Source organism: Borostomias antarcticus (assembly GCF_949987555.1).
Source record: "Borostomias antarcticus genome assembly, chromosome: 14".
In the NCBI taxonomy this organism is placed as follows: Eukaryota; Metazoa; Chordata; class Actinopteri; order Stomiiformes; family Stomiidae; genus Borostomias; species Borostomias antarcticus.
This window is the reverse complement of record NC_140247.1, coordinates 6,077,588-6,099,886: the sequence shown is the minus strand read 5'-3', so window position 1 is coordinate 6,099,886 and position 22,299 is coordinate 6,077,588. Positions and strand designations below refer to the sequence as shown.

Sequence of the window (22,299 nt, the reverse complement as noted above, 5' to 3'; positions counted from 1 at the left end):
CCAGGCCCCACGCACCTAAAACCCGTTGTGCTGCATGATTGGCATTCAGCTGTGTTTCCTTCAAAGGAGTGAGGTCCTTTGGATTTGGTACAGAGGTGTGTTTGTGTGTGTGTGTGTGTGTGTGTGTGTGTGTGTGTGTGTGTGTGTGTGTGTGTGTGTGTGTGTGTGTGTGTGTGTGTGCGTGTGCGTGTGCGTGTGCGTGTGGACTGTGCAAGGACAATACGAGAACCAAAACAGAAGCAACAGTACAGCCGATAGTTAAGCGTGTATCCATCTCCAGTCACGTTAATCTTACTATCCCATCACCTCGCTGAATACATGATCCGCTCACAGAGCCCCAATTTGTATTCTCTTCGGTCATCTACTAAAAAAACCACCTCCCCTGTCTCTTCCTCCTCTGCCTGTGGAATATTAGCCGCAGAGCCTTTATCCCCGCGGATCTCTCTCTCCCTGGGCTGTGCTCCTCTCCGCTGGGGAAAAGCCTTCCATAAGGTCATCAGCCTAGCTTTGTTCCACCATAGACAAGTAGACATTCCATCACCTCATCAGGCAGATGTCGATGTCATCTTGTGTATTAGCCCGGATACACTTGAGGGGTGGACATGAGACATTTGATAATATTATTCATTAAGCTGTAATTCCCTATTCAGTCAAACTCATCCCGGGATAATAAGCCCACCAGCACCCTCAATGCCAAACAAGGGCAATTATCTGATTGGTTCTGTGCTCTCTGCCAAATGGAACCTTATGGTGCGAGACCGGAGCTGTGTCAGCAACTCCTACACGCGCACGTGCGCACACACACACACACACACACGTGCAACATGTATACACACACAGACACACCCCTCTCATGCAATCAGCCGAAAGCCTACAAATAAACACGTGCTTGGATACACTTATTTCTAAAGAGCGTAGTGTGCTCTCAGAAAAGTAGTGCCTTTCTCTGGCGGGTGTCCCAGCGAGCCCCCAGCATGCCTGGCGAGACAGCAGCCAGTCAGCAGCCTCTCTTCTCTGCTACTGAAGAGAATCATTACTGTCCAGAAGAGTGCGTAGCTCCGCTGCACCTCCACCCTGTTTTATTAAGACAAGCCCCCGACCCCACCAGGGTCAACCGCACGCCCTGTGGGTCACCGCCCCGTAGATACGCCAGGATTAACGAGCGCTAAAGCGCAGTGGTCAAGGTCAACAGGGACTGCGGGTGCGTTGAAGGGGGGTGGGGGGGGGGGGGGGGTCGAGAGGCACTCATGCTTGGCTAATTGTGTGTTTATGCGTGCGCTTTCACTTACAGGTACGTGCGGAAACACACTTTGTAGGTTTGCGCAGTTGTGTGTGTGCGCGAGAGCGTGCGTGCGTGCGTCCGTATAGGCGCGCGTGCGCGTGTCTCCCCCGGCTGGGTGATTTGCGGTCCGGCTCGCTCCATCGCCCCCGGTTTCCCTCATGAGACCTCATTACCGCCGGTGCTCCCGTTAGCCTGGCGGTAACCTTCCCCGGGCCGGAGACGCGTCACTCCCAATATCACTCCCCGCCAGGCCCCCGCGGCCGCCCGCGACACACCGCTACGCGTACTGTCCCAAAATGGCCTCTCTCTCCGCAGGGCGCATGGCAGGTGACATTTCTCCGTACCTAAATACCCCCCCCCCCCCCCCCCCCACCACCACACACACACACACACACACACACACACACACACACACACCCCCCTCAGAGCTATAACACAAACATGTCCATCTGGTTTATTGTGTTTCTTGTATCAGAGTAGTACCTATATAGGTACAGTATATGGGAGTGTGGACCTCTCACTCTCTCACTCTCTCTTTCTCTCAGGCCAAAGATACGTGCCGAATGTTTTCTTGTGGTGCTATTCATGTTATTAGAGTAGCCTGTTGGCACACTAGAATTTATTATGTCTGTAAAGTCTTACTGAGCCAATTCCAAACTACCAGGGAATGTGTTTATGTGTTTGTTTGGTGTGTGTGTGTGTGTTTGTGTGTGTGTGTGTATGTGTGTGTGCGTGTGTGTATGTGTGTGGCTGTCTGTGTGTTTATGTGCGCAGTGTGTGTGTGTGTGTGTGTGTGTGTGCGTGCGTGCGTACTGTATGTGTGTCTTCTTAATACAACAGGGAAATAATGGCTCTAGAGGCTAAACAGATTTTCAGAGATAAATGCATTGTAGACACTGGGGCTGTAGCACTTCCATTCCACTAGCCAGGTACCAGTGGAGCTGTGTTGTGTGAGGTCTAACACACATCATCTTCACCTGGCAAACGAAGCAGGCAGAGACAGAGAGGATAATTACTGGCCAATGTATGCGTGTGTGTGTGTGTGTGCGTGTGTGTGTGTGTATGTGTGTATGCGAGTCTGTGTGTGTGTTTGTGCATGTGAGTATTCTCTCGATTTTTAATAAACCTTATGTTTTGCTTACCAAGGCGTGATACTGTATCTGAGAGTGAATGTACACACCATGACAACATAGCGTAATACAAGTTCCACTCTCCCTCTCGCTCTCGCTCTATCTCTCTCTCTCTCTCACACACACACACACACACAAACGCACACAGGACTGCTTTGATATCACTGATGCATCTGGACCCGGTCCCTGCGCGTGTTTCATATCAGCCTCGTGGAAGGGAGTCATTACTTGTATGAGTCCATGTATTTGATCATTCGCCTGACTGACCCGACCTCACCGCCACACAGAAGACAGTGGCGAGCAGCAGCATGCGCCGCACGCTCTCAGTTCGCTTGATGTTTTGTCTGCGCCAGAGTGCGTGCGCGTGTGCCACCCTGACCTTGTTGTCCCCCGTCCCCCCCCCTCCGTGTGTGTGTGTGTGTGTCCAGTAGATGGAGGCTGGACCGAGTGGAGCAAGTGGTCGGCGTGCGGGGCCGCCTGCTCGGTGTGGAGGAGCAGGGAGTGCACCCAGCCGTCCCCCGGGACCGGGGGGAGGGACTGCCAGGGTCTGGACGTCCAGTCCCTCAACTGCACCAGCGAGCAGTGTCCGCAGAGTGAGTATCCACCGACACTCTGGCGCCCACAGCAGCTGCACACTGTACAGGCCACTGTCCCCCATAAGACACTCCTTTAAACCGACCAATCACGTGTCAGACACTCACACACACACACAAGGGACCTGCACGACACCAAAAGACGCCGCTGCATGAAAATATATATACCTTTATTTAACCAGGTTAAAAACTCATTGAGATTAAAATGTCTTTTACAAGAGTATACTCGAGCGCAGGCTACTGTAATTAATATGTCGTTACAGCAGGTATTGCCGCGCTAAGAATCGAATCATTACTTAAAGATACACCGAAAGGGAAGTTTGGAGAACATCTTGCTTCCGTACTTCGACGTATTCCCGCCTGAAACGGGCTGCAAGGGTGGGACATACGTTTAGATGAATTTCATTGGAGCGTTATCGAGCGGGCGGGATATTCAACACTTGAGGCTGCAGAGTAGTTGACGTTTTGATTGACAGGGTGGATGTCGTGAGATTATTGGGCTAAAATCTAAGGTACCTTGTGTCGTAATTGCACGTGACCTACCGTTTTCCAGGAAGTAAGAAATTATATACTTTGATATAAGATTACAACAAAAGTAGAATTTTGTATTTTTTTGGGCATACAAGTACATCGTTGAATAGGTGAACACTATGACCAATTATGTGAACCAAAATGGGACAGAATGCTTTTTTCATTTCTGTGCGACTTTAAGCTGTTGCCGTGCACTCTAACAGCACAGAGGTGCACGCTTGACGCGCCAACGGTGATTGACAGGAAGAGTGGCCGTGGAAGACGGCGGAGCGTTCTCCGGACGCCGGTGACCTTCTGGAAGTGATTAGCGCCGCGCCCCGGACGCCGGCGTGGCGGTAGAGTGACGCACCGGCCTACAGGCGCCCTGTGACTCTCCGTGACCTACAGTAACAATAGACCGGAGAACTAAAGCGCTTCTCTCTGCTGATTATAGAACACGGCCCGCCACGTTCCAGATATCACACCACGTTAAGGTCGAATCATCCTGACAAAGACGCCCGGAAGGTGCGAGCGTGCGTGTGTGTGCGCGCGCGCGCATGTGTGTGCGCGTTTCTATCTGTGTCTATATATTTCTTTCATATTTGCCTTGTGAAGCAGGCGTGCTGTTTGCTTCCCCTGTGCCATTAACAGGGTCCATATTGTCAGGATTAGCAGCAGCGAGCGCAGACGAACCAGCTGTGTGGGAAGAAGCTCGGTGGGTTTGGTCGGCAGACAGATGGACTTGAACGGGACAGCGCCAGCGTTCCCTGGTGATCAAAGCCTGGGCGACACTCTGAACCCCCACCCACAGATGAAGGCTCTCCGTGGGCCATCACATGGGGATTATAATTAGTGTTCTCTGGCCAATGTGTGTGGTTAGGACTGTGTTAAACAAGGGACGCATTACACATCCCACTGGATTAAGGAATTCTGCATCAGACTCTGATTGACTGCAACAGACAGGCTGCATGTGATGCCGGGAGGGTTAAATCAGGACTTGGTGTGAATGTGTGTGCATCTGTGCTGAATGTATGTGCATGTTTGTGTGTGTGTGTGTGTGTGTGTCTGTGTGTGTGTGTGTGCGTGTGTGTGTGTGCGTGTATGTGTGTGTGTGTGTGTGTGTGTGCGTGCACATTGCGTGCATGTGATGCCGGGAGGGTTAAATCAGGACTTGGTGTGAATGTGTGTGCGTCTGTGCTGAATGTATGTGCATGTTTGTGTGTGTGTGTGTGTGTGTGTGTGTGTGTGTGTGTGTGTGCGTGCATGCGTGCATGCCTGCCTGTTTTATGTGCATGCGCGTGTGTGTGTGTGTGTATGGGTGTGTGTGCGTGTGTGTGTGTATGGGTGTGTGTGCGTGTGTGTACAGTGGTCCAGCGAGCTCAGTCAGCTCATCAGTAAAGGTCACTAGCCCATCCCCACGGTGAAGACACTACTCAGAAATGCCGTTCAGTGTGAATAAACACACACACACACGCACACACATACAATTGCACGCACATTAAAACTGACTGGTTACACAGAGTGCTGGCCACTGTCAAATAACTTTCCCAATCTGTTCCCAGCAGATGTCTCCATAAACAATGGCTGTCTGAAGTATTGTTCTAGCCAAAATGCCAGTGAGGTTTGTCTAGTCAGCAATCCCACACGTCAGCCAGGCTATTATCTGTTGCAGAAAACTTCTAAAACTAAAGACATTAGTCTTCCTGCGTCTCTTTCGTAGAGTGACGCTGTCGGGGCGCGCGGGCGCCTCGCCGCTCTCCTCAGACGGAGCGCCGCGTGCATCTCCAGTCGCTCTCGTCAGGCAGGGAACGTGCGTCAGGTGGCGTTGGCGCTTTCCGTTCTGCGAGTTTGCGAGCTAGGGTGCAGGGGAGACGCGGCAGTAGGCAGACCCGGTGTTTCAGCTCCCTGTCCAGGCAGCATGGAGACAGTTCACAGTCACAAACATCTCTGAGGGAAGATGACGAACAAAATCCAAAATGGCAGCCAGCTGTTAGAGGGCGCAAAGAGGCATGTGAGGGAGGAGAAATATTATAGCAGCAGTCACACAAAAAAAGAACATTGGAATTATTATTGTTGCTTAATACGTGTAATGAAGTTAACTTCATTTTGATAAAACACTGCTTTGTGTGCGTACACTATTATCAATTATTGCATGTTAGAAATAGTGCACTAGAAATAATAAGACACTAGCGAGTATAAAGGTGTTGTTGTTCTGTTTTCATATGCCACATTTGGGTGGCTATTGTAATTTGACAGCCGAGCGGTTAATGTTTCATCATGGGTTCGTTTGCTGGAATAGAACGCCATAACTGCCCCGCTGCTGAAATACAGGCGAGCGTTTATCCCGGGCTATATTTCACGGTGACTTGCGGTGGGATGTAGTGGCTGTATTGTGCCGACAGTAATGGTCACGTTCACTTTGAGAGTTTTACAGGCCATATTTCCCTGACCTTAAGAACTCCAGCGTTATTCATCTTCCCAGGAAGTGACTGCGACCGGCCATGGGATGAGATATGTTCTCCGGCCTCCTGATAAATGCCCAGGGGAGCGACGCAGTCGGCTGCATGGCCTTTATTTATCAACGTGGGCGGCGCGGAGTGGGGGGGGGGGGGGTGGTTGGCGCGGACACTGCAGGTACAATGAGGTTTAGCAGACAGACGCAGGTCCCAGTGCTGCTGCAGAGAAACCCAACTCAGTTTGTCAGTTTGTTTGCTGCGTGAAGAGATGATATGTGACAAGCCACCCTGAGAGGGAGACAGCAGAGAGAGAGAGTTCAGTCAGAGTTTCCTGGCCTGCCAGCCATGCGCCCGACCCAGACTCAAGACTCAATATCTCTTTATTGCCATGTATATGGTTCACATATATTAGGAATTTGACTAATTAAACAAATTACGATATACAGTTAAAAATGAAAAATAAAGGAGAGGCACAATTACGGTATGTGTACTGTACAGAATTGGGTGTGGTGAGTACAGTGTGCGGTGAGTGTATTACAGTGTGCGGTGAGTGTATTACAGTGTGTGGTAAGTGTTCAGTATGGACAGTGTGTGGTGAGTGTTCAGTGTGTGGTGAGTGTTCAGTGTGGTGAGTGTTCAGTATGGACAGTGTGTGGTGAGTGTTCAGTATGGCCAGTGTGTGGTGAGTGTTCAGTATGGACAGTGTGGGCTGAGTGTTCAGTATGGACAGTGTGGGGTGAGTGTTCAGTGTGTGGTGAGTGTTCAGTATGGACAGTGTGGGGTGAGTGTTCAGTGTGTGGTGAGTGTTCAGTGTGTGGTGAGTGTTCAGTGTGTGGTGAGTGTTCAGTGTGGACAGTGTGTGGTGAGTGTTCAGTGTGTGGTGAGTGTTCAGTATGGCCAGTGTGTGGTGAGTGTTCAGTGTGTGGTGAGTGTTCAGTATGGCCAGTGTGTGGTGAGTGTTCAGTGTGTGGTGAGTGTTCAGTATGGACAGTGTGTGGTGAGTGTTCAGTATGGACAGTGTGTGGTGAGTGTTCAGTGTGTGGTGAGTATTCAGTGTGTGGTGAGTGTTCAGTATGGACAGTGTGTGGTGAGTGTTCAGTGTGTGGTGAGTGTTCAGTGTGTGGTGAGTGTTCAGTGTGTGGTGAGTATTCAGTGTGTGGTGAGTGTTCAGTATGGACAGTGTGTGGTGAGTGTTCAGTGTGTGGTGAGTGTTCAGTATGGCCAGTGTGTGGTGAGTGTTCAGTGTGTGGTGAGTGTTCAGTGTGTGGTGAGTGTTCAGTATGGACAGTGTGTGGTGAGTGTTCAGTATGGACAGTGTGTGGTGAGTGTTCAGTATGGACAGTGTGTGGTGAGTGTTCAGTGTGTGGTGAGTGTTCAGTGTGTGGTGAGTATTCAGTGTGTGGTGAGTGTTCAGTATGGACAGTGTGTGGTGAGTGTTCAGTGTGTGGTGAGTGTTCAGTATGGACAGTGTGTGGTGAGTGTTCAGTATGGACAGTGTGTGGTGAGTTTTCAGTGTGTGGTGAGTGTTCAGTATGGACAGTGTGTGGTGAGTGTTCAGTGTGTGGTGAGTGTTCAGTATGGACAGTGCGTGGTGAGTGTTCAGTGTGTGGTGAGTGTTCAGTGTGTGGTGAGTGTTCAGTATGTACGTGTGTGTGGTGAGTGTTCAGTGTGTGGTGAGTGTTCAGTATGGACAGTGTGTGGTGAGTGTTCAGTATGGACAGTGTGTGGTGAGTGTTCAGTATGGACAGTGTGTGGTGAGTGTTCAGTGTGTGGTGAGTGTTCAGTATGGACAGTGTGAGGTTAGTGTTCAGTGTGTGGTGAGTGTTCAGTATGGACAGTGTGTGGTGAGTGTTCAGTGTGTGGTGAGTGTTCAGTATGGACAGTGTGTGGTTAGTGTTCAGTGTGTGGTGAGTGTTCAGTGTGTGGTGAGTGTTCAGTATGGACAGTGTGTGGTGAGTGTTCAGTATGGACAGTGTGTGGTGAGTGTTCAGTGTGTGGTGAGTGTTCAGTGTGTGGTGAGTATTCAGTGTGTGGTGAGTGTTCAGTATGGACAGTGTGTGGTGAGTGTTCAGTGTGTGGTGAGTGTTCAGTATGGACAGTGTGTGGTGAGTGTTCAGTATGGACAGTGTGTGGTGAGTATTCAGTGTGTGGTGAGTGTTCAGTGTGTGGTGAGTGTTCAGTATGGACAGTGTGTGGTGAGTGTTCAGTATGGACAGTGTGTGGTGAGTGTTCAGTGTGTGGTGAGTGTTCAGTATGGACAGTGTGTGGTGAGTGTTCAGTATGGACAGTGTGTGGTGAGTGTTCAGTATGGACAGTGTGTGGTGAGTGTTCAGTGTGTGGTGAGTATTCAGTGTGTGGTGAGTGTTCAGTATGGACAGTGTGTGGTGAGTGTTCAGTGTGTGGTGAGTGTTCAGTATGGACAGTGTGTGGTGAGTGTTCAGTGTGTGGTGAGTGTTCAGTATGGACTGTGTGGTGAGTGTTCAGTATGGACAGTGTGTGGTGAGTGTTCAGTATGGACAGTGTGTGGTGAGTGTTCAGTATGGACAGTGTGTGGTGAGTGTTCAGTGTGTGGTGAGTGTTCAGTGTGTGGTGAGTGTTCAGTATGGACAGTGTGTGGTGAGTGTTCAGTGTGTGGTGAGTGTTCAGTATGGACAGTGTGTGGTGAGTGTTCAGTATGGACAGTGTGTGGTGAGTGTTCAGTATGGACAGTGTGTGGTGAGTGTTCAGTGTGTGGTGAGTGTTCAGTATGGACAGTGTGTGGTGAGTGTTCAGTGTGTGGTGAGTGTTCAGTATGGACAGTGTGTGGTGAGTGTTCAGTATGGACAGTGTGTGGTGAGTGTTCAGTATGGACAGTGTGTGGTGAGTGTTCAGTGTGTGGTGAGTGTTCAGTATGTACGTGTGTGTGCAGACTGTAGTGTGTCCGTTCCCCAGACCCCACCCAGGGTCAGAGACGAGACAGAGAGCCTCACAGACAGAGAGACATTTGAATTCCTTCCAAATTTCCCCCACTGGGATTATTAAAGTATCTTATCTTTTGTTATCTTAAGAGAAAGGCCCTACTCCTAGCAGCAAAATACAGTCTGGGGCAACCTGCCATAACCCAAGGAAGAGTGAGTGGAACAGTGCATAACATTGGAATATAAATCTATGTTTGATTAATTTTTACTATCTACATTTGTGTTTCCTTTGTATTGCTAAAATGTAATTGCCATTCAATTGAAATGTGTTTTTTTGCAATAAAGCATTGAAATTGAATTTAATTCAATTGTTATTGAAAGTTGGAGAGAGAGAGGGAGTTGGAGAGAAAGAGAGAGAGATGAACAGAGAGAGAGAGAGCGATGAAGAGAGAGTGTTGGAGGGGAAATAAAGAAGAAGCCATCCAATTATAAAACTTGATTAGCTGTGTCAATTAAAGCGCGTTGGACGTCCTTTCAATTATTGGCTGGCCCGATAGAAATCGATGTGTGGGGCAGTAGGGCCCTGCGGCGGCCCCGGCCCGGGCCCTGCTTAGCATGGAGGACCTCTCCTCTGTGGCACCTGCTGGGTCTGATAAAACCTCTGTCAGAGATGCTCTGATAGACCTGAGGAGATTACATGTACAGCCAGACCAGAGAGAGAGAGAGAGATTGACATTGACTGGGGGGATAAAGGTGCCTGTCAATTATGAATGGGGATGGGGAGGGGGGATATGCAGAGAGAGAGAGGGCGGGGGGGGGGGTGTTGGACCTGTGTGTTCTAAGGTGCCTTTGGCCCACGCTCAGATAGCAAGCAACAGCAGGCCGGTCCAAGACTGTGTTTACGCTACCGGCAGACTTGGCCCAGCCTGCGTGCTTCAGAGTGGGCCCAGTGCTGAGGGCAGCTGCTAAGTCTCCTCAGCACCTCTGCTTATATCAGAGACCTCGGCCGTACCGTACCATATGATACGGGGGGATCGTCTTTATTAATCCCCATGGGGGCAGCTAGTTCAACGGATTAACCATCTTTACCTCTGAGCGACCACTGCCCTCACTGTACGGGTTTCAGATGGGTTAATCTCAGTCCATACCTTCAGAGCGCCCCCCTCCAAACCCAGAGAGATAGACAGAGGACGAGGAACGGCAGAGAGAAAGAGACTGAGGGAGAGGAGAGGGAGAAAGAGTGAGGGAGGGCTGGAGGGTGGGGGGAGGGAGAGTGAGGGGTGCTCTGTGCCATATATACAGTACAACTGTACGTTCTCCCATACCCATAATCGTGTCTATATAAGGCCGCCTGGGTGTGACGTCGGCGCAGACACACGATAGCGTTTGTCAGTGGTTCACAATTGACGTCCTGTCTCGAGAGCCCTCCTGGAATCTTCCGTCTAATCCACGTCTAATCCTGCTCTTTAAGGTATCGTATTATACTGAGATCATCGCCTGTGAAATGGATTTTGGCGTTTCTCTTAAGGACCGCTGTACGTCAGGGCGCGTCGTCCGCCGAAACGGCCCTGACCAAGAACGAGAAAAGACGGAAACAGAGAGATAGGAAAAACCGGTCGATGCCCTCGGAACCACGGGCCCAGTCCCAATGTCCACCCTTGCAGACTCGCAGACTTAAGGGCGCGCTCCCGCGAAGTCCGCGAGGGCTTAGGGGTGTCCCAATGTCAACTCGGCAAGTGCGCGAGGGCTCTCCGGCAGCCATTTTGAGCCCTTTATGGCCCCTTCCCGTAAGTCTGCATTTCTGCAGACTTAGCCCAAGGGAATTACCCACAGTTCATAGCGTCGTGACGTGAAACACGGGGTTACCTGAAGAACAGCCAATAAACAAGCACGGACAGATCAACCAACCGTAACGTTCACGTTACAGAACAAAATATGTTTTCATGTTTTCAGCTGGACTTGCTTATCTGCACAAGTAGCCTTATAATTAATTTGGTTTCATTATTTTTAAGTATGGGTTATTAACCCCATGGGTTTGTATAATGTGATTTGTTTAAAAATATGTAGGCTATGGTTATAATTTACATCGATTTCTGTTGCTCTAAATCATATGATTGCCCAGTTAAAAGCAGTATGACATTAATTACCCATTTCGGTGCAGTGTTCTTTGAATTGAGATTTCCAACATGAATATGGAAAGAGTTGTGAGGTGCAGGAATGTGTATACATAATATATTATCATTCTTAAGTTAATACTTTTGGATTCATCACAAACAAGAATCACAGGCAGTAATGTAGGATCGATGCGATCCTACTAACAAATACTGGGTTGGGTTGATATTTGATCGCAGATGCGATCGCATATGACCACAAAATGAAATGATTTCAAGTTGAACAAATGTTTTGAGGGTAACACAGAGAGTTCTGATAATGTAAAGGGGATTTGACTCAGCCAAAATTAATTTACACGAAGGCCTACAAGAAAAACATGTACAATTTACAAATTGATTTTAAAAAAAAGCCCCACGCCCACAATAGTAAGAAATATGTTTTCACGTCAACGTAATGTGATGTCACAAGTGCTGTCCCATTCCTTGTTATACCAATTCGAGCCCTTGCAGCCTCTCACACTCAACCACTTCACCAGGTGACGTCAATAAGTCTGTGAGGGCTCAGGGCTTGAGGGTTTAGGGGGGACATTGGGACTGGGCCATGATGTCTCTGTTCTCTTTGCCTTTGATGCTCGCTGTTTTCCTGCTAATTAAATTGCACCGTTGTCAGTTACGGAATCAACAACACCAATTAAAATTTGTGGAGCAGGTGTGCTCTCAATCGCGCTGCGCAGCGGGTGACGGGAGCACAGCACTGACGACAGAGACAGACGTCCACGTATGTCATGACGATTAATCGGGGTGAGGTTGGATTCGGCCGTAAAACATTTTTGCATCTTTTTCTCACACAGAGCTCTCTCTTTTTCACGCAAACACACACACACACACACACACACACACACACACTGGCACATCACTCATAGCAACAGTGAATCTGTCGGCACATTGACAGTGAATAGACTGAAATACGGCTCTACACTTTGCTGTGACAATGGCCCTAACCCTGACAGAGGAGCCTCCCCCTGCCCCCAGACCCAGCCCTGGAGACAGCCTCCAGCCCCCAGCCTCAGATCCAGACCCAGCCCTGGAGACAGCCTCCAGCCCCCAGCCTCAAATCCAGCCCCAGCCCTGGAGACAGCCTCCAGCCCCCAGCCCCCAGCCTTAGATCCAGACCCAGCCCTGGAGACAGCCTCCAGCCCCCAGCCTTAGATCCAGACCCAGCCCTGGAAGCCTCCAGCCCCCAGCCTCAGATCCAGCCCCAGAGACAGCTCCCAGACCCAACCCTCAACCCCAACCCCAACCCCCAGCCCCAACCCTCAACCCCAGCCCCAACCCCCAGTCCCAGACCCATCCCCGGAAACAGCTCCCAGCCCTAACCCCCAGCCCCAACGCTCAACCCCCGCCCCAACCCCGGTGACGTCAATGTTTGGTAGAGTTAATAGGGACAGAATGGGAGCATAACTACGTGGTGAAGAGGTGAGACGATCTCTTCGACCAGCTCAGGAGAGAGCGTGGGTCAGAGCGCCATGTGACAACCAGGCAGGGGAACGCGCAGTGTTCTAAAATCCTCCAACGCCTCATTCTTACTCCGCACATCATCTCGGGCTCGATCAACAACAATCAAACCTCTAACCGATCGTTTCTCTCTCTCTGTCTCTCTCTCTTTCCCTCTCTGTGTCTCTCTTCCTTCTCCCCTCCGCCCCCCCCCCCCCCTCCCCCCCGGCGGCAGCGGCGGGCGGGGCCGAGGACGTGGCGCTTTACGTGGGCATGGTGGCGGTGGCGCTGTGCCTGACCCTGCTGCTCATCGTGGTGGTCCTGGTCTACCGCCGCAAGAAGGAGGGCCTGGACGCCGACGTGGCCGACTCCTCCATCCTCACCACCGGCTTCCAGCCAATGGGCATCAAGCCCAGCAAGCCAGGTGTGTGGGCACCGCGGACGCGCCACTGCCGGCCGCCGCACCCCCGCAGCAGCAGTAGGACACTGTTCTTTGTTCTAAACCCCAAACCCCAACCCCCCCCCACCACCACCATCACCTCCTCCTCTCTCTCCGTCACTCTCGTGAACCCTTGTCAGTCTGTCGGTCTGTTAGCCTGTCGGCCTGTTAGTCTGTTGTTGTTGTTGTTTTGGGTCTGTTGTTACAGTATTTATTCACACTCTGTAGTTTCTCTGTAGTGCTCATCTGAATGTGCCGCCTTGGTGTTGGGGTTTCTGTTTAGTGGTTGATTTTTTTTCATTAAGGGTGGGGGCGGTTAGGAGGTGGTTGGAAACGGTGAGATGGGTGGGGTGTGTGTGTGTGTGTGTGTGGGTTACGGTGTGTGTGTGCACGTGTGAATATGTGGGTTCCGGGACAGGGAGTTAACGTTACGTTCTACGTGGCATAACTCTCACCATTCTGGTTCAGACAGTGTGTATACTGTACAGCGTAGCCCGCCGTCGAGCGAACGGCGGCGCGCCTCTGTCCCTGAGCGGCGGCGGGGGCGTCACACGTGGGCTGACGGGGTCTGTGGCCTCTGTGAATCCCCGTGAATAAGCCTCTTTTAAACTCTGACTGCTAAGCTTCCCCCGACTGCTGTTTGGAATTGATTGTGACCGTATGAGAGAGAGGGGAACAATTGACTGGCTTAGGATGAAATTATTGTCTGTGTTTGAGAGTTTTTGTGTGTGTATGTGTGTGTGTGGGGGGTGTGGGTGTTCTCTTTGTGTGTGTATTTCTGACAGCCTAAGACTGCTCTTCTCTTCCTGTGTTGTGGGCGTCTGGGCGTACGAACCGCTGTCGCCGTTGGAGATTTTCACTCGTGCTCCTATCTGTTTTTGTTCTAATAGAGAACTCCCATTTGCTTACCATCCAGCCTGACTTAACCACCACCACCACCAGCTACCAGGGCACCCTGCGCTCGCGTCACGACAACGCCGCCAAGTTCTCCGTGACCAACGGCCCCCTGCTCGACCCGCTGACCAACGGCTCGCACACGCTGCACAACGGCAAGCTCAGCTCCGACCCCGCCGAGCTCATGAGCCGGCTGTCCACTCAGACCTACTTCAAAACGCTGCCACGCGACGTCTCCAACACGTCCTACGGTACCTTTAACTTCCTGGGCGGCCGCCTGACCCTCCCGAACACAGGTGGGTGCTACCTGGATTAAGGTTGATGTGTTTATCTTGTACTACTATCTGTTACCCTTTTTATTTAACCGTTATTTAATTGGGGGATCCATCTAGACTAGGATCTCTTTTTCAATGGCGCCCTGCTTAAATGTAGGGAGAATATCTGTAACTGGATTGTAAAACAAACCGTTACTGCTGGTTTCCTTATCTGGAAGGCACTTGTCTTAGGTTATACCGCCTGTGCTACGACGCCTGTGCTGCTAGCTAAGCCTGATGGAAACGTCCATGTGAGACCACTGCTACATTATCCAGTCCCTGGGTCAATACTGGAGCTAATTCACATGAAGGAAGTCTTGTCCCTGAGTGACTTACCAGCTGATTGACTCACTGACTGATTGACTGACTGACTGATTGACTGACTGACTGACTGATTGACTGACTGACTGACTGACTGACTGACTGACTGACTGACTGACTGTCTGACTGACTGACTGACTGACTGATTGACTGACTGACTGATTGACTGACTGACTGATTGACTGATTGACTGATTGATTGACTGACTGGCTGACTGACTGACTGACTGATTGACTGACTGACTGATTGACTGACTGATTGACTGATTGACTGGTTGACTGACTGGCTGGCTCTCTGGCTTGCTAACTGCTCTTGACTGACGTAACTGCGTAACTGATTGGCTGACTGGATGGCTGGTTGGCTGAATTACTTTTTTGGCTAACTGACTGGCGGATTGACTGATTGAGTATCTGACTGACTGACTGACTGACTGACTGACTGACTGACTGACTGACTGACTGACTGACTGACTCACTGACTCTCTGACTTGCTAACTGGCTGGCGGACTGACTGACTGATTGAGTAACTGACTGACTGACTGACTCACTGACTCTCTGACTTGCTAACTGGCTGACTGACTTGCTAACTGGCTGGCGGACTGACTGATTGAGTAACTGACTGACTGACTGACTGACTGACTGACTGACTGACTGATTGATTGAGTAACTGACTGACTGACTGACTGACTGACTGGCTGGCTGACTGACGGACTGGCTGACTGATTGAGTAACTGACTGGCTGGCTGACTGGCTGACTGACTGGCTGACTGACTGACTGACTGACTGACTGACTGACTGACTGGCGGGCTGGCTGCTGGCTGGCTGACTATTTCCATTTCTGACAGGGCCAAAATGATATTATGAGCAAGTACTATAGTAGTAATTACCACGCGATGGGGGGTTTTGAAACACAGTGGGGGTTAATTTCCTGGAAAAGAAAATTACCTAATTAGACCACTTGTTTCTGACAAAGCTGGTCAAGCTCACTGCTGACTCACTCGTCATTATGGAGAAGCATTAGCTGTCTGCTGGGAGCTTTGATGGAGGAGAGCGCCACTGCAGATACACTGTAGCAGATAGACATCTTCATTCATAAAATCTTCATATCTTCTTCCCCCTCCTCCTCCTCCTCCTCCTCTGTGCTGGCCTCTCTTCCTCACAGTAGCTGAATGCTGTGGTTCTGATTTTGGCCTGTGTTTCTGAACAGCATCTAGATTAGTGCAATCAGATAACAGAAGATAACAAGAGCCAGTATCTTGATTCTTGAGGGAACAGAGGGGTCTCTCTCTCTCTCTCTCTCTCTCTCTCTTTCTCTCTCTCTCTCTCTTTCTCCCTCTCTTTCTCCCTCAATCTATGTCTGTTATAGTTATTGAATGCATGTATTAACTTAAACCCGGGTGCTCTGCACACTGGCACTTTCCTAGTCACTTGGCCCCAGAAAAATACTTATAGCATGCATCCTCGCACACACACACATGCGCGCAGACACATACACACACACACACACACACACACACACTTCCTCTCTCAGTATCTTAACATTTTACATGTCACTGTCGCTATCACATATTTTATCGATACAGACATTGTGAGAATACATTCAGTTCACATCTGCTGTATTTATAGATATGTACTTAGCTGAATTGAAAAGTGAACAGCAGCAACACTTCAGACGGTTTCCCATCTACACAGATTGATCTACATAAGTCTTAAATGGGATTTAAAGTGGATCATTCTACGATGAGAACCAACACAAATGGCAACACTCATGCTGCTTTAGAGAGCTCTCATGGCTCTCCAAGGGGCATTTCTGTTCTCTCTTGGGGAACTGGGTTCTTTTCTCCAGCATTCTGTTCCCCCGCCTCAGTAATCTCCGTTGCGGCAGACAGGAGACATTTAAGGCGCGTAGCCACGCCAGCCTTTGTTCGCGCTAATTGTTGACGGAGAGGGAGAGCGGCAGCGGGCCCGCCTCGACGCTGAGAGGTTTGCCTCCACCGGGCAGAGGATCCCTCTGACCTTCACCGACGATTTGTTTTTGTTTCCCCCCCCCCCCCCGCCGTGTAATTCCGTCGGCGGCCGGGCCCGTCTTTGTGGAGTGACAAAAGCGCCGTTCACACCAAACAAATGAGCTCCTGTCTCTCTCCCCTCTTTGTTGCTATTTTGCATCAGGAATCAGCCTGCTCATCCCTCCGGAGGCCATCCCCAGAGGAAAGATCTACGAGATTTATCTCACCGTCCAGAGAAAGGAGGATTTAAGGTGTGTCTCTCGTTTTTTCTCTCTCTCCCTCTCTCCATCTAATAGCTCTCTGGCTGTGTTCCCTGATTGTAGGGAGGATGCCGGCAGTTTGTCTTGATGCTGCGCTGCTCCATTAAGGCATAGAGCCTTTGCCAGAGATTTAGAGGATATTGTATGTAAGCAGACAGCATGGCCTTTACTGGAGTTATGATCTTTTAAGATGAATTAATTGTTTATGAAACACAGTATATTTTGCAGGTCACATTTAAGTAGAGGATAATATCATGCAGCGCATGTGTGGCATCCACGCTAGATCAGTAGTTGTTACCGTCGGTAGTCTGGCTCAACGGAGAGAGGTTTTTGAGATAAGCCTCTCATTGGCAGCGCACAATTCCAGCGGCGCCAGTCGGATTCAATCCCCCCAACACTATTTTACAAGGGCACCACGTAGCGCCGCCCAAGACGATTGAGATTGGTTTAAAGGAGTCCTATTATGCTAATTTTCAACAATTTAATATAAGTCTTTGGGGTCCTATGTCATACATACATTTTTGCTGAAAATACCACTCAGAATAAGTGTTCTAGCATGCCTCTATACCCCTCTGTTGACCACGAGATCAGATTGAGCGGATTGAGTGCTTTTTTTTCATATGCAAATGAGCTCAGCTGAGAGCAAGTCGGCAGGCTAGAGAACGAGGGCTGTTGACGGCACTATGCTACCTCAAATATAGCTGGCTAGCCTGGACCATCCACACCCAAAGCCACTGTAACAAGTTTCATTGTCCTCTCTGACCTCTCTCCCTGACTAAACATGATAGTGCGCATGTTATTATCTCCATGGTTGTATGCTGTTACCTCTAGCTACATTCGCTAGCTAGACACCACCAGGCATATGACACCATTCGACTACAAACAATAAAAGCTAGATTCTGTTGGCCGAGGAGAATCCAATGAAGTCCACTTCTTAACATTTGATAATTTTTAATGCCTGCTCGATGAACTACAAGTCTACCAATTTCATTCCACTAACGTTACTCTTAACATGTGATGAGACGAGCATCCGGGTTGAGGCAAAAGAGGAGTGTGTTAGCTAGCTAGCGTTAGAACTATATGCAAACAAACACACAGCATAATTGTTTACAGTTTCTGCATAATTTCCACGGACGGGTGGTATTGCTTGATCATTGAGAAAGAGTTTATCTGAAAATCCTGCATTGTGCTGACCCAGGTTGGAAAAGTAATCGAGCAAAAAATGGCTAGCACACACTGCCAGTGTTTTGCCAATTTCAGCGAGAACGTTGCCATCAGAAATAAAATGTATCCACTCAGCTCTTCTGTCCTTGGGAGACGATCTGTGCTGCGTAGTACATCCAAGAACAGAGCATTTTCCATGCAAAGACATTATGCTAGCTAGCAGGACCTGAAAATAATGTCCGCCTCTATAGCCAGGTAAACAAATGCAAGTGATTGGAGGTATTCAGATGGGGGCAGGATTATTATAATAGGTCCTCGACTGTGACGTAAATTGACACGGGAGATTCGAATGGCTTGCTAGGACTGACTATTTTTCTAATGTTTTCATTTCGGCTGACCACAACAGAATGACTGGGTTGTTTCACGTCATACTTTGTGTGTTAATAGGCCCATCAGAGACTCAAATGTACAGTATATGCAAAAACAATGAAAAAGTTAGTTTTGCAAACGTGGACCCCTTTAAATAAATACCGTTTTTTTTCCCTCTTTTTTATCTCCGAATGATTATCGGGTGTAGCCAGACCTTTCTCTAGCGCTGGAACAGTGCAATACAAAGTGTGAAGAAAGGTCTGGCTATGCGAGAAAAACTGTGAGGTAATGCCTGTAACCTTTAAATACGTCAGTGAATAAAAGTTGTTCTCTTCTATTCTCTTCTCTGCTCTCCACTCTCTACTTCTCATCCATCCTGCTCCGCTTCCTGTCCCCTGTCCCCTACGTGTTGCCCTCCTGCCCCTGGTGTCCATATTCAGGTTACCTTTGGCAGGTTGCCAGACCCTGCTGAGCCCCATCGTGAGCTGCGGGCCGCCGGGGGTGGTCCTGACCCGGCCTGTCATCTTGACCATGGACCACTGCTCCGACGCCTGCCCGGAAAACTGGGCCGTCCGGCTGAAGAAGCAGAACTATGAGGGCGTGTGGGAGGTGAGAGGGGCAGGGCTAACTAGCTCCCCATAAAGGGGCAGGGCTAAACCCATAGAGGGGCAGGGCTAGCTCCCCATAAAGGGGCAGGGCTAACTAGCTCCCCATAGAGGGGCAGGGCTAGCTACCCATAAAGGGGCAGGACTAATCCTTAAATGGGCAGGGCTAAACCCATAGAGGGGCAGGGCTAGCTCCCCATAAAGGGGCAGGACTAATCCCTAAATGGACAGGGCTAGCTACCAATAAAGGGGCTAACCCCATGGAGAACACACGCAACAACCCAGCTACTGTAGGGAATATGCTCCACAGTGATGTATCAGTTAGCCCTGCACTAGACTCCCACTAGATGGTTCTAGCCCCCTGCACACAGCTGGACTGTCTGCTGACAGACAGGCGTACCGTAGGTATAGACACATGACAGAAGCTGACATTTGGATCGATCCATTTATCGTCAACATACCGGGCGGAGACTGTCCTCCGCTGTGACCTCTGCACCTCTACGCACACTCATGACTTACTGAGAGCGCTTTCTTCCTATAGCTCAGAACTGGCTTCTCTGGGCCTAACTCAATATGTCATGGCAGGCCAATTCATGTACTGTTCAAAAGTCCATCAGATTACGTCCTCATGGAGTAAAATTGTTTTGAGCCCTTGCTTACAGACTAGAGGCATTTTTGGGTGGATGTTTGGATGATTAACAGAATAGTGGAGGAAGCCATTTTGGGCTGAATAGCACCATCCTTTCATGTGATTTCATTATGATTTAGATCCACACTCCTGCTCCAAAACAGAGACCAGCATCTTGGAGTCCATCTGTAATCTAGACATGGGTTTATGGCCCCTCTCCCTTTCAGTGAAGTGTGTGTTCTCTGTGCGGGGGCTTGGTTTGGTGTTGAGGTAGAGCAGAGTGTGTGTGGGGGTGTGTGTGGGGGGGGTGGAATACCAACGGACGTGATTGCAGGTGGTTGGTGGGGGAAGGGAATAGATTTGGGTTGGGGGGGGGGGAGGCGGGGGAGGAATGGGTTGATAGGTCGTCTTTCATGTTCGATATTGTGCATAAATTATTCAGCCCCCCCCATGTGTGGTGGCGCTGGGGTGTCTGCGGGATGGATTGGCCTGTCTAAGGCTGAGGTTAGACCGGCACTTTTAATCATCAGCTGGACCAAATATAGCCCCCGTCAGGCTGGCTGGCTGGACACCACTGGCGGGGCGGGGAGGGGAGGGGGGCAGGTGGACCTGGGAACGAGAGAAAAGACAGAGAGGCGTGGGTTGAAAGAGAGAGAGCAAGATGGAGAGAGAAAGAGAGATAGGTACAGCAACAGAGAAAGAACTATGGAGAGAGGAGAGGAGATTCCAGCTGTGAATATAGTCTAGATCTTAGAAAAGAGGAGGAATTTGAGAAAAAACGAAAGACTGAGAGGAAGAGCGATACAGAGAGAGATAGAGAGATGGGCAGAGAGAGAGAGGGAGAGAGAGAAAGAGAGAGGCCAAGAAGAGAAATGAGTTGTGTGTGGATATTGAGCGGCTGGGTAACTGAGCCAGTGTGTCTCTCCTCACTCTCCACTGCATCCAGAGATATTATGATGATGAAGAAAAAGTCTTCATCGTGGTTGCATAGGAAATGAGCTGTGTCAATACTAATTCCACTGATGAAGCTGGTGTCACACTGGGTCGATGCTGGAGAGGGAGGTGATGAGGATGGCTGGCTGTTTGGCAGCCATCACGCCGGTCTCAGTGGACTGAACTAATGAGAGGACTCAGGTAACTGGCATGATGAGTGTTACAGAGGACGTTGTCATCTCCCATAGGACTGCAGACTAGCAGATCCCACTTCTCCTGCATATGCACTTTCTTCCCTATTCAGTACTACTTTACATTACAGCTCAGTAATAACAGGGTAATACCATGATAATACCAGGGTAATACCATAGCAATTACCATTAGTTACTAGTAGTAGTTACCTGTGTAGTTACCAAGGTAATACCATGTTAATATATACACTATAAGTAGGAAATTACCAGCAAATATCAATAGTAATTAGTAGTAGTTACCTGTGTAGTTACTGTACTCCCCAATCCCCATGATCTGTTAGAGGGAAACAGAGATGGAAGCTTCTATGTAATAATGTGGAATCAGAGCCGGAAAATGCAATGCAAGATTGTCAGTTTCTATTTAATTCCATGGTTATATCCTTCCCATTCTGAGTACTCAGAAGTTCTCACTACAGCAGGGAACAAGCTATGATACTCCGGCCAAATCAGCCTCTCTGCACAGCCCACTTTCTGCGTGGGCCAGTCAGCATCCGCTTGAAAATCCGCCCGGATTCTTATTGGTGTCCATGAATATCATACTGTAGCTTGTTCTCAGAAGTTCCTGCTATAGTGAGAGCTTCTGGGCACTCAGAATAGGAAGGATATACCATAGAATTAAATCAAAACAGGTACATGTAATGCTGCATTTTCCAGCTCTGATTCCACATTATTACAGAAACTACCGTCTTTGTTTCCAACATATCATGAGGATTGGAGGGTAACTACACAGGTAACTACTACTAATTACTACTGTTATTTGCTGGTAATTTCCTAGTAATAATGTAAATATGAACATGGTATTACCCTGGTAACACAGGTAACTGCTACAAGTAACTACTGGTAATTGCCATGGTATCACTGTGGTACTACCATGGTATTACCCTGTTATTACCAAGCTGTAATGTAAAGTGGTACCAATCCCAGTCCTCTGTTTTCTCTGATTCAATATATACTGTATACTGCATAACTGGGACCTGGGAACTGTATAAATACTACAGTGCTCGTTCGGTTTCAATATGTAGACATACAGTAATTAGAAGCGTGCATTCACACTAAACAAAGATAATACTGTGTTGTTCTTCTTTGGGACGCAGCCTAGTCCCTGATTCCTGGGCAGCCTAAGAATCTTCATCCTCTGTTATTGTATTATTTGGCAGAAAAGTAGCAACTCCTTCCCACTTTTGTGAACAAATTCCAAAAGGTAGATGGATCCCTATGATCCCATATTTACTGGATTTTCTGGGTCTCTCTGCTCTCTCTCTCTCTCTGCTCTCTCTCTCTCTCTGTCTCTCTCCCTCTCTCTCTCTCCAGAACCTTCTGGTCTTGCCAGGAAACTATTGAAGTCGTCTACCATGTCAATTGAGTACCTCATTCATGAATTATTGAGCAAATTGATGGTGTTTGTATGGGATGTGTGTCTTTGCGTGGGTGTGTGGTGTTTTCAGAGATCTCTGTACATGCTGAGGATCCTTGCCCATGGGTTTCAGTGGGACAAGACCTTTCTGCACCCTGATCCTGAAATACACACACACATGTGGCGTGCTCCCACATACACACACACACACACACACATACACACACACACACACGCTCACAGACATGCTCACACATACCATGGCCTGACCCAGTGTTGTATATCACAT

At 49.2% G+C, this 22,299-nt stretch overlaps 1 protein-coding gene across 1 annotated transcript in view; it reads left to right on the top strand.

The window, feature by feature from the left end:
• The window catches only part of unc5a (unc-5 netrin receptor A), a gene marked incomplete at both ends in the record, with an annotated part of 179,401 nt that overhangs the window by 133,559 nt on the left and 23,543 nt on the right, over nt 1-22,299 (top strand). Inside the window, 5 exons of the mRNA XM_084449127.1 lie at nt 2,841-3,005; nt 12,709-12,951; nt 13,803-14,102; nt 16,610-16,697; nt 18,680-18,848. Coding sequence (XP_084305253.1) covers nt 2,841-3,005; nt 12,709-12,951; nt 13,803-14,102; nt 16,610-16,697; nt 18,680-18,848 — 965 coding nt within the window. The remainder of the gene's footprint in view (nt 1-2,840; nt 3,006-12,708; nt 12,952-13,802; nt 14,103-16,609; nt 16,698-18,679; nt 18,849-22,299) is intronic.